The following is a 13,010-nucleotide window of genomic DNA, read 5'->3' as shown; positions in this document are numbered from 1 at the left end:
TTTTCAGTGTTAAATGAAGAGTAAAATGTATAGGTGTTTTTCAAATGTTTCAGATCAGGAGCAGATGCTGAATATGTAACAGATGAAGTTGTGCAGTTATTACATCCTCCATGTCAGACTCACCTAATAACTCACTTAAGCCAGATTGTTCTGCTAAAGAAGCAAGTGTTGAGCAGCTCGTCTGCTGTGTTTGTGTAAATAGTTACACAGCTGTTCCTAAATCTTTTCAGTCGGTCGTTGATGACTGGATTGAATCGTACAAGCAGGACAGAGATATAGCACTTTTGGACCTCATCAACTTCTTCATCCAGTGCTCTGGCTGTAAAGGTACAAATAACTTATGCTCATAAATGTCTGTCTGTATTATTGATCAATAATAATATATTGTTCATTCATAATAGTATTGATTACTGATAATCCTTCATTTCAGGCACTGTAAGAATCGAAATGTTTCGCAACATGCAGAATGCTGAAATCATCCGCAAAATGACTGAAGAGTTTGACGAGGTACCCTTTCTGCTGGATTTACAGAAGCTAGTGTAGTCAAACAACATTTGTACTCCAGTCTAAGTAGGTAATTTTTGGTGTTTTAATGCAGGACAGTGGTGATTACCCTTTAACCATTTCTGGCCCTTTGTGGAAGAAGTTTCGCTACAACTTCTGTGAGTTCATCTGCGTCCTGATCCGTCAGTGCCAGTACAGCATCATCTACGACGAGTACATGATGGACACGGTCATTTCTTTGCTCACGGGTCTGTCGGACTCGCAGGTCCGAGCCTTCAGACACACCAGCACTCTAGCAGGTAAACCCAAATTTGTAATGAGAATCGTTTATAAATCTGTTGTCAACAAAAAGGTCTCCCTGCGTTTTCTGCAGAAATAAAAGTTTAATAATTTAACGTTTAAAAACAAATAAATGAATACTAATTTTATTGTTGTTCTGTATGATTAAATACTTTTTTTTTACTTTACAGTTCAGCAGTATTAATATTATAGCTATATATTTCTTTTGTATTTTAATCAATTTAATCTAATAAAAATATTTAAATAATAATAATAAATGTAACTAATTTGTCTAGTCATATTTAATGGGTTCCATAACAGTGTGAAAATGGCCTGAGACAACTGAAGTAGAGAGAAATATTTTTAAATTCTGTTAAAAAAGAAGTTTGCATACCTGTCCTTTATTCCTGTTCCTTAGCCATGAAGCTCATGACAGCTCTGGTGAACGTGGCTCTGAACCTGAGCATTAACCAGGACAACACACAGAGACAGTACGAAGCTGAACGCAACAAAATGGTGGGAAAGAGAGCAACTGAGAAGCTGGAACTCCTACTCCATAAGAGGAAAGAGGTATTACACCTGTCTTTCTAGACCCATGTTATTTTTTTGTAGACTGATAGGTCCACATGAAATCCAATGCACAGATCTTCTGAGAAAGATCTGCAGATTTCCACAGAATTTAAACACCTGTTAACAAAGTCCTCACATATTCCACAGAATTCCCACAAAATGAAGACAGAATATGTGAAAAGTCAGATTGTGTCAATAGACGGTCATTATACTGCTGATCATTTACTCATATGAACATTCTCACCAGCTTCAAGAAAACCAAGATGAAATCGAAAACATGATGAACTCGATCTTCAAGGGAATCTTTGTTCATCGTTATAGGTGATCAAAGTTGTATCTTCTCACAATAATAGCTTACATGTAGCTGTGAATCTGATCTCATCTTCTGTGTGACTGGCAGAGATGCAATAGCTGAAATCAGAGCGATTTGTATAGAGGAGATCGGTGTGTGGATGAAAATGTACAGCGATGCCTTCCTGAATGACAGCTACCTGAAGTACGTGGGCTGGACGTTACACGACCGGGTACGCCATATCCGAATACACCAAGAGCAGCACTTTTGCCCCAGTAATACTTCTTTTTCAGTGTATTAATATCAGCATTCTCCATTTCAAGCAAGGTGAAGTACGCTTGAAGTGTTTAAAAGCCTTACAAAACCTCTACACAAACCGTGAACTGTTTCCAAAGCTCGAGCTCTTCACAAACCGCTTCAAGGTAAGAACACAGTTCAGGAGAGGTATTACAATTCTCTGAATGTCTTTATGACAATACAATCTCCTCACAGGACCGTATTGTGTCTATGACGCTGGATAAAGAATATGATGTGGCTGTGGAGGCCATTAGACTGGTCACACTAATCCTTCAGTGAGTGAAGCTCAGATGCTATCAAATGCTGTACATAACTGCAGTCTGGATGCTTTCCTCAATCAAATGTTCTTCATTTGTTCAGGGGTAGTGAGGACGCACTGTCTAATGAAGACTGTGAGAATGTCTATCATCTAGTGTACTCCGCTCACAGGCCTGTGGCAGTGGCCGCTGGGGAGTTTTTACATCGAAAGTGAGCCAGCTTGCATACTTTCTCTATAAAATAAACTTTTTTCTGACTTTTTTTGTTTTATTTTATTTATTTTTTTCCCCCTAATTTTTTTATTTAATTTTTATATATTATTTTTAATTTAATTAATTTTTTTTGTGTCCACTCTCTGTGCTGCGTGATGTATAGGTTGTTTAGCAGACATGATCCTCAGGCGGAGGAGGCTCTGGCCAAACGTCGGGGCAGGAGCAGCCCAAACGGAAACCTCATCCGCATGCTGGTGCTCTTCTTCCTGGAGAGTGAGGTAAGGCCGCAACTGATGATCAGCTGCTTACGATGAAGTATGATAGGTTAACATAATATTTGTCTCCTGAGGTGTCACTAGAATCCAGGTAGTTTTGTTTATATTGGTCAGAATCTATTGTGTTTGTGTCAGAGCTCACATGATGTACATGTGTTGTGTTTCCAGCTGCATGAACATGCTGCCTATCTAGTGGACAGCTTGTGGGAAAGCTCTCAGGAGCTGTTGAAGGACTGGGAGTGCATGACCGAACTGCTGCTGGAGGAGCCAGTGCAGGGCGAGGAGGGTATGGTCACCCTGAGAGGGGTTTTACTGCCACCCATAGTAGATCATAGTAGATGAAGCATAGTGGAGAGTGGGGCTAGTTGTCACAAAAGGTTTTATCTCAAAAACTGTTGTGTTTTCAGACAAAATTCTAGCATTTTATGTTGGTTTTAAAGACAGTTCAAAACTTGTGCTGTTCCATTATTTGTTTTATGTGCCATAATTGGTTTACTGTTTAAATTTAAACATTCTACTAATTATAGGCTTTACAGATAATGACATGTTCCAATGTGACGACTCACACTATGTAGTGTGAAAACATGCTACGCTACATGTATTTCATGAACTGTATCTTTCAACTAGGCAGTAAATGTTCTCTGCTTGGCTTTTTTGATACCGAAATTTGATGATATACACTACCTTTTCAAAAGTTTGGGGTCAGTAAGATTTATTTTTTGAAAGAAATTAATACTTTTATTCAGCAAGGACATTCTATTCATCAAAAAATCCTGAAAAAAATGTATCATGGTTTCCACAAAAATATTATAGCAGCACAACTGTTTTTGACATTGATAGTAATAAGAAATGTTTCTTGAGCACCAAATCAGTATATCAGAATGATTTCTGAAGGATCATGCGACACTGAAGACTGGAGTAATGACTGCTGAAAATTCAGCTTTGCCATCACAATATTTTAAATATATTAAAATAGAAAAGAGTTTAAATTGTAATAATATTTTACAATATTACTGTTTTTACTGTATTTTTTCCTTGGTGAGCATGAGACTTCTTTCAAAAACATAAAAAAAAATCGTACAGACCCCAATCATTTGAATGGTAGTGTATGTGTATACAAAATATCACTTTGAAAAATAAACTCACCTACCCTGAGAAATATTCACTGGAGTAAAAGGTGCCCATCTTCCCCTATCTGTGAGCCATATTTCATGTCATATGTGTCAAATGCACATATCTACCTTTATATTCTCCTAAATGGTCAAATATGTGCATGTGCACCATAAGCATGGCTCTCTCTCTGACTCTCTCTGTTTGTCTTCAGTGTTGTCAGACAGGCAGGAGAGTTCTCTGATCGAGCTGACTGTCTGTACTATTCGTCAGGCTGCTGAGGCCCACCCTCCTGTGGGGAGAGGGACTGGGAAAAGGGTAAGACCTTTACCTGACAAGCATTATTATAAAACCATTTTTTGCCATCAGTACTTAGTTGAATCTTTCTTGCTGAGTAGGTCTTGACTGCGAAGGAAAGGAAGACGCAGATTGATGACAAAAACAAATTAACAGAGCACTTCATCATGGCTCTTCCCATGTTACTCTCAAAGGTAGGAAGAAAAGTCTTCTGTTTTCATGCTCTCATATCACAAATAGCTCATTCATATGCTGATAAACCCATTTTCCACTTATAGTACCAGACAGATGCAGAGAAAGTAGCCAACCTCCTACAGATCCCACAGTTCTTTGACCTGGATGTGTACAGTGCTGGGAGAATGGAGAAGGTAAGCAGTTTCTCCAGCTGGATCTCAATGAATGCTTGAATTTCATTCACCGTTAGCTGATAGACTGACTTTGCACATTCCAGCACTTGGACGCATTGCTCAAGCAGATCAAGTTTGTGGTGGAGAAGCACACGGACACGGAGGTGCTGGAGGCCTGCAGTAAGACCTATAGCATCCTGTGCAGTGAGGAGTACACCATCATGAACCGCGTTGACATCGGCCGCAGTCAGCTCATTGATGAACTAACCGACCGCTTCAACCACTCGGTAGAGGAGCTGCTGCAGGCGGTGAGGGCTCTGTGGAGGTGACGGACAGACTTAGAGAGATTGTTAAAGTATAACATCAATTACAAAAGATATTCAGAAGAATGACAGATCTGACTTAATTTAATCAGCCTCATGTCATTCCAAACTTTTATGCTGTTATGTTTTAACATTGCAGCTCTTTTCGACAGCTGAAAAGTACATCAAAAATGTGTCATAAGCAATATGATAGCTTTGTTTGAGGAACGGACTTAAATTTTTTGTCATTATTCACAGATTATTCACTGCAACCAAATGAGTGATTCAGTAAGTTGAACCCAACAAAGAATGAATCGTTTTTTTTAACTGGTTCCTTTCAGTCAACTGGTTAATCCAGTTCACAAATTGGACTGAATGAATCTTTTGCCAATTGGAACAATCGATTCGAATTTCATCATGTATGGCTTCAGAAAACTTGGTAAAAAAAAAAAAAGCATAAATCATATATAAACTACTTTTATGGGACTTTTTTTTGTTTTTTGTGCCATTTTTGGTGCTTAACAGCAGAGTTTTGTTTTTTGTTTGACATCTCAGAACTTTATTCATCGTTCCCTCTTTTAAAAACTGAGGTTGTTATAGTGTTGGGGAAAGTTACTTTTAAAAGTAATGCACTACAATATTGCATTACTCCCTAAAAAAGTAACTAATTGTATTACTTAAGCCTCATTCAGACTGTCAGTCCAAATCCGATTTTTGTGCATATCCGATTGAAATCCGATCAGATTTAGCAAGTCTGAACGGCCAAAAACCACATGAAATGCGATTTTTACAAATCCGTTTCGAGTTACATTCATATGTGGTTTGGAATCCTATTCAAATTGCATTTCTGGAAATTAGTTTCAGTCTGACCGCTCTGATTCACTTTCACTTTCATTTCACGTGTTTTATGTGACTTTCTCACACAACGTAAATGTTGTTATTGGAAACATGCTGAAAGACGCTGCAGAAACAAGGCTGTGTTGTTGCAAAGTGCCGGACAAGCAGAAATTAGCAATAGGCTATAACTGAGACATGTTTTGAGACCGGGGGAGACGACAGCACGGAATAAAGCCGCTCATACCTGCCTCCTATGTTTCTGCCGTTGCCTCATCATAACGCAGTAGTCCAGCGCCGGCGGCTACACATTGTCATGATGTAAATAATTCAACATCTGTATTGCAAACCCCTCCATGTTGCTGTTGTTTTTGGCGTATACCTACAAACGCAGCGTCATTGCCATAGAAACCAATGCAGATATTCCGGAAAACGAAAAAGCGCTATGGACACACAAATCGGATCTGAACACTTGCGATACACAGTGTGGACATTAAAATTTTTAGATCAGATTCCAATCGGATACACGAATAATCGGATTTGGACTGACAGTCTGAACGAGGCTTTAGTTACTTTTTATGAAAAGTAATGCGTTACATTACTTTTGCATTACTTTTTCTCACCTGGGCTGGGCTTGCATGTTTGTTTTTCAATAACAACAAAAAAAGTTCTATTTTTGGCAAATGCATATGTGCTGCCATTCTGGATTGAAGAAGAATAGGATACAGGAGAAGGAAGTTCAACACTCGTATTTCTAAATCTAATGGTTGAATTAGATCATTAAAGATCAGCAGCAAAGACATTGGTTAATAAAGTGAGATTAAATACATATAATTGTATGTAAAGTATATTTGTGTAATTTAATATAGTTAATTATTACAGGTTTGCATTTCACTTTTTATTCGTTTAGAGGAATACTTAACGTTTTCGTGCAAGTGAGATGAGTAAATGAATGTTCACATTTAGTCTAGAACTACAATAACCATCATGTTCACACGGCGCACACAACACCTCTGCGCTTTATTTCTCTCAACATGGGGACAGGAGAGCTGTCAGTCACTAAATTTGAAAAAGTAACTTATATTTGAAAAAGTAACACATATTTTGTTGTAAATTAAAAAAGTAAATCTTTACTAGTTACTTGAAAAAGTAATCTGATTACGTAACTCAAGTTACTTGTAATGAGTTACCCCCAACAATGGTAGAGTCTATAACTAGAGTTGGTGAATGACCGTGTATGATTCTTAGATTTATGTCAGGTTCTCTGATCAAACATTTATGAATGTCTGCCTTACAGGGGGAAGAGGCAGATGACGACGACATCTACAACGTTCTCTCCACTCTTAAGAGACTCACAGCCTTTCACAAGTACGCTGCTGTCTTTTCAAATTACTGAGCAAAAGCAAGTTACTTCTGACTACTTGGAGTCATTGAGTGCTAATGAACAAGCAATGTGTCCGTTTCTCTTCTCCATCAGTGCTCATGACTTGACCAGATGGGATTTGTTTGGGAACTGCTACAGGTTGCTAAGGACGGGAATAGAGCAGGGCTCTATGCCAGAGCAGGTGCGTCTGTTTCAGATATGAGATGGAGGAATCTCATGAAGCCTGTCAAAAAACATATCACATTTCAACCCAATTAATTGCATTATGACATTATTTTCATGACCTTTCTCAGTACTGTAATAAAGTATCTATACATCATGTTTAGTATTGATACATTGTTGAAGTTTTTGTTGACAGTAATTTAAACATTTTTACAAAACAATCTTCTAAATGGATGACTTTCTTTATTAGATTACTGAGAATTGCACATGAAATACTGATTTATTTCATTAGAAAGAAAAAGGAAAAAGTTTTGTGTCATACAATTGTTTTTTTTTTATTCTCTCCGTAAGATTCACGCAGTTATTGAAGATTTTCAGGTGACTAATGCAGATTTCATGTAGATCATGTTATGTTCTGAAGCTGAGTGTGTTTCATTGTGTGGTTTGTAGATAGCAGTGCAGGCTCTTCAGTGTTCTCATTACTCTATACTGTGGCAGCTGGTGAAAATCACAGAGGGATCTCCATCCAAGGTCTGTAAGGCATCTATTTAATGCCTTATTATTTAGCAGGTGGTTTTGAATACACTGCAACCTTTTCATTAGCAGCACTGAACCATTCATCCATTGTTTTTATATCCAGAATTGATCTCATCTTTTATTGAATATGACCAGGCCGAACAAGCAATAAAGGTGCGTTTATTAAATGATTATTGCAACTTTCAACCAAAAGACAATTTTTCTGTTTGATTTCAGGATGACCTTCTAGCACTACGGAGGGTTGTCAAATCTTTTTTAGCTGTGTGCCAGCAGTGTTTATCAAATGTTAACACACCGGTTAAAGAGCAGGTAAGCTAAAGACCTTAATCCTTTCATTCACGAGCGACGTGTCTGTGCAAGAGTCATTCATGCTGCGATTGCGCCACCTTCCCATTTCTTCCTCCAGGCGTTCATGCTGCTATGCGACCTGCTGATGATCTTTAGTCACCAGCTCACCACAGGGGCCAGAGAGGGTCTGCAACCTTTGGTCTTCAATCCAGACAGCACCCTACAGAACGAGCTGCTCAACTTCATCCTAGACCATGTGTTTATTGACCAGGATGATGAGAATCAGAGCATAGGTGAGCCTACAGACAGACAGTATGAATGATGTGGTGAATTAAAAGTTTTTCATTTTAAACAATGGCGGCATGTTTAGCTATACTTGTGAGGACCAAATGTCCCCACAAGGATAGTAAAACTTGTGATTCCCTACTTTGTGAGGATTTTTTTGCTGGTCCTCAACAGGAAAATTGGTTAATAAACATAATAAAATGTGTTTTTTGAAAATGTGTTGAAAAACATTTGCACATGCATACAGTTACTGAATGAGCGCCAGTGATTGAGATGGATGTATCAAATGGGATATCTATCAGATACTGAGAACATGTAAGAGTCTATAAGAGGCTTTTCATTAATATTTTGAAGTTTTCATGTTTTTTTTTTACATAGAGGGTGATGAGGAGGATGAAGCTAACAAGATTGAGGCCTTACACAAGAGGAGGAACCTTCTAGCTGCCTTCAGCAAGCTCATCATTTATGATATAGTAGACATGCCAGCTGCTGCAGATATCTTCAAACACTACATGAAGGTAAGACAGCCAGTCATCACCTTACCTGACATGTCCACTGGAGTGGAAGAACTCTTGTGCGGTTGTCTTTTATTTCTGAAGTATACATATACATTTTTCCAACCACAATGAAAGTATTCAAAATCTGAATTAAATTGATTGTAGTGATTTGCTGCTGTCTAGTGTTCTAGTGTTAAGTTGAACATCTCTCTTTTTTGATGCACTTATCACTTGTTCTGCTCAACTGGTAGCCATAATCCCCTATGCCGTTCAGCTCCCATAGAAAATGACATGAAAATCCTGTTCTCTGCTCCAGAACAGAATAATACTTAAACTGTTACAACAAACTGCTTTCATAACTTGCAGTACTACAACGATTATGGAGACATCATCAAGGAGACTCTAAGTAAGACCAGACAGACGGACAAAATACTGTGTGCCAAGACACTCATCCTGAGCTTACAACAGGTGAGATGACAGCCTCCATTTTGAGGAATGTTCTGGCATAAGATCTTCACTAAGATATTCACATTATCATTTTAATCGTATAATAATTGTAATAATCCTGTAATTATTTCTGTTCTTCAGCTCTTTAATGAGCTGATCCAGGATCAGGGGCCTAACTTAGACAGGACCTCATCTCATGTGAGCGGTATTAAGGAATTGGCTCGTCGCTTTGCCCTCACCTTTGGCTTGGACCAAATCAAAACCAGAGAAGCTGTGGCCACACTGCACAAGTAACTTCTGTTTAGTGTTTAAATTATTACTCATCAAACACCAGATGGACCTCTTCTTTAATTTACCTCTCACAAATATTTTTGCTGTGTTTAGGGATGGGATTGAGTTTGCCTTTAAGTATCAGAATACTAAAGGACCAGAGTATCCCCCTCCAAATCTGGCCTTCCTAGAGGTTCTGTGTGAATTTTCCTCGAAACTACTCCGCCAAGACAAGAAAACAGTGTAAGTTGGTCTAAAGAGCACTTTGTTTAATGGGGTTTTTATACTCATGGGCTTGAGCTTTACCTTGATTTAGTAATAGAGACTCTGATTGTGCATTAGAACTTCATATAATCTTTCACTGAGTAAAATTTATATATATATAATATACTTTTTTGATTATATTAATACATATATGTTGGTACCACTTTGTTTTCTCTTTGACTCTACAGGCACTCATATCTTGAAAAGTTTATGACAGAGCAGATGATGGAGAGGCGGGAGGACATCTGGCTCCCGCTCATCTCCTACAGGAACTCTCTGTTGACGGGCGGAGATGAAGATCGCATGTCCATCACCAGCGGCAGCAGCAGCAGCAAAGCTGGATCTATAAGAAGCAAGAAGGGCCGTCCATCTCTGCACAAGAAACGCATAGAGGGTAAGGATGCCAGTATATGTAATCATAATAATATAAGAAAGGAGGACTGTGGGTTGGTTCAGTTGACTATGATGCCTAAAAGTAAGCAGTCATGGGCTGTTTTGTGTGTGTTGTCGTGGTTCCGCAGAGGAGAGTGTGGAGGGCTCTTGGATGATGAGGAATGACACCCTACAGACTCCCGGAGCCCTGCAGACACCCCAGCTCACCTCCACCGTGCTTCGAGAGAACCCGCGACAAGCTGCTGAGCATCTCCCTGACCAGGACTCTGAGCCCGGGTCTGAATCCGACTATGTTCATAAGTGCGTGCCCAATCTTAAAATACACTACATGGTCAAAAGAATGCAGCCGCTTAAGCAACACATCCATTTCATTTCAAAACCATGGGCATAATAGGAAGTTACTCCATCATTTTGGCCATGCTGTGTATTTAATGTTGTTTTCAGTGTTGATTTAGTATTATTTATATACTATTATAGTATTTATTATATTTTGATTAGCTTTTATTTGTATATTTTTAGTTTTAAGAGTTTTACATTTTGTTATGTGCTTTTGTCATTTTTATAATTTTATTAACCCTTTAAACCCGAAGTGTACCGCTGGCAGTACACCACCCCCCGTGGGCGCCACCTAGCTAATCATATTTTTCAACAATACTGCCATGATCAACACAAAATAGGTCATTTGAAAGCTTAGAGTCTGAACTTGATAATGAATGTAGCCAATTTGATTAACCCTTTAGTAGTGCCGAGTTATTTGCTGATAAATAAAAAAAAATGTTCATAATTTATGAAATACTTTTTTGTGCTATGTACTGCAATGTGTTAAAAACATCATACAGCTCAGATAATCATGTGTCATTATTTTGGGCTTTGACTAAACTTGAGTGAGTTTTTGTACATGAAGCCCCGCAAGACCCATATGTAAATAATATACGAATGTGGCATTTATGTCACATTTTCACTCGTAACTTCACAAAACATGCTCGGATTGTGGAAAATCACATCACATCATTATTTACAGCAGATTCTCACAATTAGAATGTGTCCAAAATCAACATAATCCAATGCGTCGATCGCAAGATATTCCTCATGGAGTAATAATTTTAAAAATGCCCATTAGGGGGCATTCAAGGGCTAAACAAAAAGTCTACCTTGGTTCCAAATGCTATAAATTTTGATTACTTTATGCTGTCACCACAAAATTTGATCCAGATGCAGCTCACATGTAGGGGAACTTCACCAAAAAAAATGTTTTTTCAAAAGTTATTGGATGTCAAATAAGAAAGATATGTAAAATTATAATGAAAAATTATAAATATTTTTTGTAATTTATCAGCAGTTTCTCAGCATGAGAATGTCCAAATGAAATTAAAAAAAATTCTCTAAAAATGTAAAAAGTTTTCTAAAACAACAGGCCTTAAAGGGTTAATATTTCCATTTAGCTTTATTTTATTCCAGCTTTAGTCATTTTAGTACTTCAACTTACACTTATTCTAATTCAGTTAGCTGCCAAAGCAATATTTCTTTTTTTTTTCATCTAAAATGTATATTTTATTTCACACTTATTTCAATTAACAAAAAATATTTTTACTAGTCTTAGTTTTAGTTAACAGTTACAACACTGTTTGGTTTATGTCAGCTAGTATGTGCACAGTATATTAAGTGGTTTTCCTCTCGATCAGTTCTCAGATGCAGATGTCCTGGCTTGGCCAGCAAAAGATGGAGGAGGTGAACAGGAAAGAACGCACAGCCATGAACTACATGAAGGCCCGTAGCGGAGGAGTACGACAGACTGTGTACGTGGAGAAACACATGTGGGATGTTTCACAAATGAGGAAAGTGCTATAGTTAATGTTACTTTGATTTCTCTAAACTAGACGTGGTCTCATGGAGGACGACGCAGAGCCCATCTTTGAGGATGTAATGATGTCGTCTCGAGGACAGCTGGAAGACATGAGTGAGGAATTTGAGGACACTATGGTCATTGATCTGGTAAGGTCCAAGCTGATGGCACCACAATGGCACGCACAGTCTCCAAAACCTTTACAAGTGACTATCCTGAGGGAAATATTTAATTCCGCTTCACACTTTTAAGAGCCCTCCAAAAAATGAGGCACTGGTAAAACATCTTCTATACTATGAGATATTAGCAATTTGTATGTCCATCAGTGGAGAAAGACTCTTTTTCCACCATAATGATGTAGTTACACAATTGCCCAGCATTTATCAGATGATACTACTAAATAGTGTAGTGTCTCAGAATACTTATGTAATTAAATATAGAAAACAATTCTAAATCACATCTTGTGCAGCCTCCATCCAGGAACAGGCGGGAGAGAGCAGAGCTGAGACCAGACTTCTTTGACTCTGCAGCCATGATTGAGGACGAGTCGGTAAGAATAAGTCGCTAAAGCTTTAACTCATAAATATTAGGGGTGTAACGGTACACAAACATGACAGTTCGGTACATACCTCGGTTTTGATGTCACGGTTTGGTACGGGTTCGGTACAGCAGGGGGGAGAAAACTAAACATAAATTTGCTTTTTTATTATTAAACTTTTTTTGACAAATGTGTTCTGTGTTTAAATAAATTCAATTGTAATTAAAATTTTCTTGAGGATAAAAAATATATATATATCTTAGCTAATGCTGTAAACTATATAGGGAGCCCTTACTTGCACATTACTATACTATTAAAGGGTTAGTTCACCCAAAAATGAAAATTCTGTCATTAATTACTCACCCTCGTGCCGTTTTACACCCGTAAGACCTTCGTTGGTCTTCGGAACACAAATTAACATATTTTTGTTTAAATCCGATGGCTCCGTGAGGCCTACATAGGGAGCAATGACATTTCCTCTCTCAAGATCCATAAAGGTACTAAAAACATATTTAAATGAGTTCA

At 38.0% G+C, this 13,010-nt stretch overlaps 1 protein-coding gene across 4 annotated transcripts in view; it reads left to right on the top strand.

Annotated features, from left to right (window-relative positions):
- stag1a (stromal antigen 1a) overlaps positions 1-13,010 on the top strand; it is a 49,401-nt gene that overhangs the window by 34,440 nt on the left and 1,951 nt on the right. The window contains exons 5-33 of one of the 4 annotated variants that reach the window (XM_051918507.1): positions 231-327; positions 431-507; positions 599-803; positions 1,202-1,353; positions 1,601-1,674; positions 1,754-1,877; positions 1,969-2,067; positions 2,138-2,217; positions 2,303-2,410; positions 2,576-2,690; positions 2,856-2,973; positions 4,012-4,115; positions 4,196-4,288; positions 4,373-4,462; positions 4,546-4,749; positions 6,875-6,945; positions 7,055-7,142; positions 7,574-7,654; positions 7,877-7,969; positions 8,067-8,241; positions 8,612-8,751; positions 9,097-9,198; positions 9,319-9,467; positions 9,562-9,690; positions 9,900-10,105; positions 10,233-10,380; positions 11,787-11,900; positions 11,982-12,096; positions 12,417-12,497. In XM_051918507.1, coding sequence (XP_051774467.1) covers positions 231-327; positions 431-507; positions 599-803; positions 1,202-1,353; positions 1,601-1,674; positions 1,754-1,877; positions 1,969-2,067; positions 2,138-2,217; positions 2,303-2,410; positions 2,576-2,690; positions 2,856-2,973; positions 4,012-4,115; positions 4,196-4,288; positions 4,373-4,462; positions 4,546-4,749; positions 6,875-6,945; positions 7,055-7,142; positions 7,574-7,654; positions 7,877-7,969; positions 8,067-8,241; positions 8,612-8,751; positions 9,097-9,198; positions 9,319-9,467; positions 9,562-9,690; positions 9,900-10,105; positions 10,233-10,380; positions 11,787-11,900; positions 11,982-12,096; positions 12,417-12,497 — 3,432 coding nt within the window. Of the gene's footprint in view, positions 1-230; positions 328-430; positions 508-598; positions 804-1,201; positions 1,354-1,600; positions 1,675-1,753; positions 1,878-1,968; positions 2,068-2,137; positions 2,218-2,302; positions 2,411-2,575; positions 2,691-2,855; positions 2,974-4,011; positions 4,116-4,195; positions 4,289-4,372; positions 4,463-4,545; positions 4,750-6,874; positions 6,946-7,054; positions 7,143-7,573; positions 7,655-7,876; positions 7,970-8,066; positions 8,242-8,611; positions 8,752-9,096; positions 9,199-9,318; positions 9,468-9,561; positions 9,691-9,899; positions 10,106-10,194; positions 10,405-11,786; positions 11,901-11,981; positions 12,097-12,416; positions 12,498-13,010 lie in introns of those variants that run through there. The other 3 variants (XM_051918500.1, XR_007933407.1, XR_007933405.1) reach the window with 3 other exon arrangements.

This window comes from Ctenopharyngodon idella, chromosome 2, assembly GCF_019924925.1.
Source record: "Ctenopharyngodon idella isolate HZGC_01 chromosome 2, HZGC01, whole genome shotgun sequence".
NCBI lineage: Eukaryota > Metazoa > Chordata > Actinopteri > Cypriniformes > Xenocyprididae > Ctenopharyngodon > Ctenopharyngodon idella.
The sequence above is the reverse complement of the archived record's forward strand: the minus strand, read 5'-3'. Positions and strand labels throughout refer to the sequence as shown.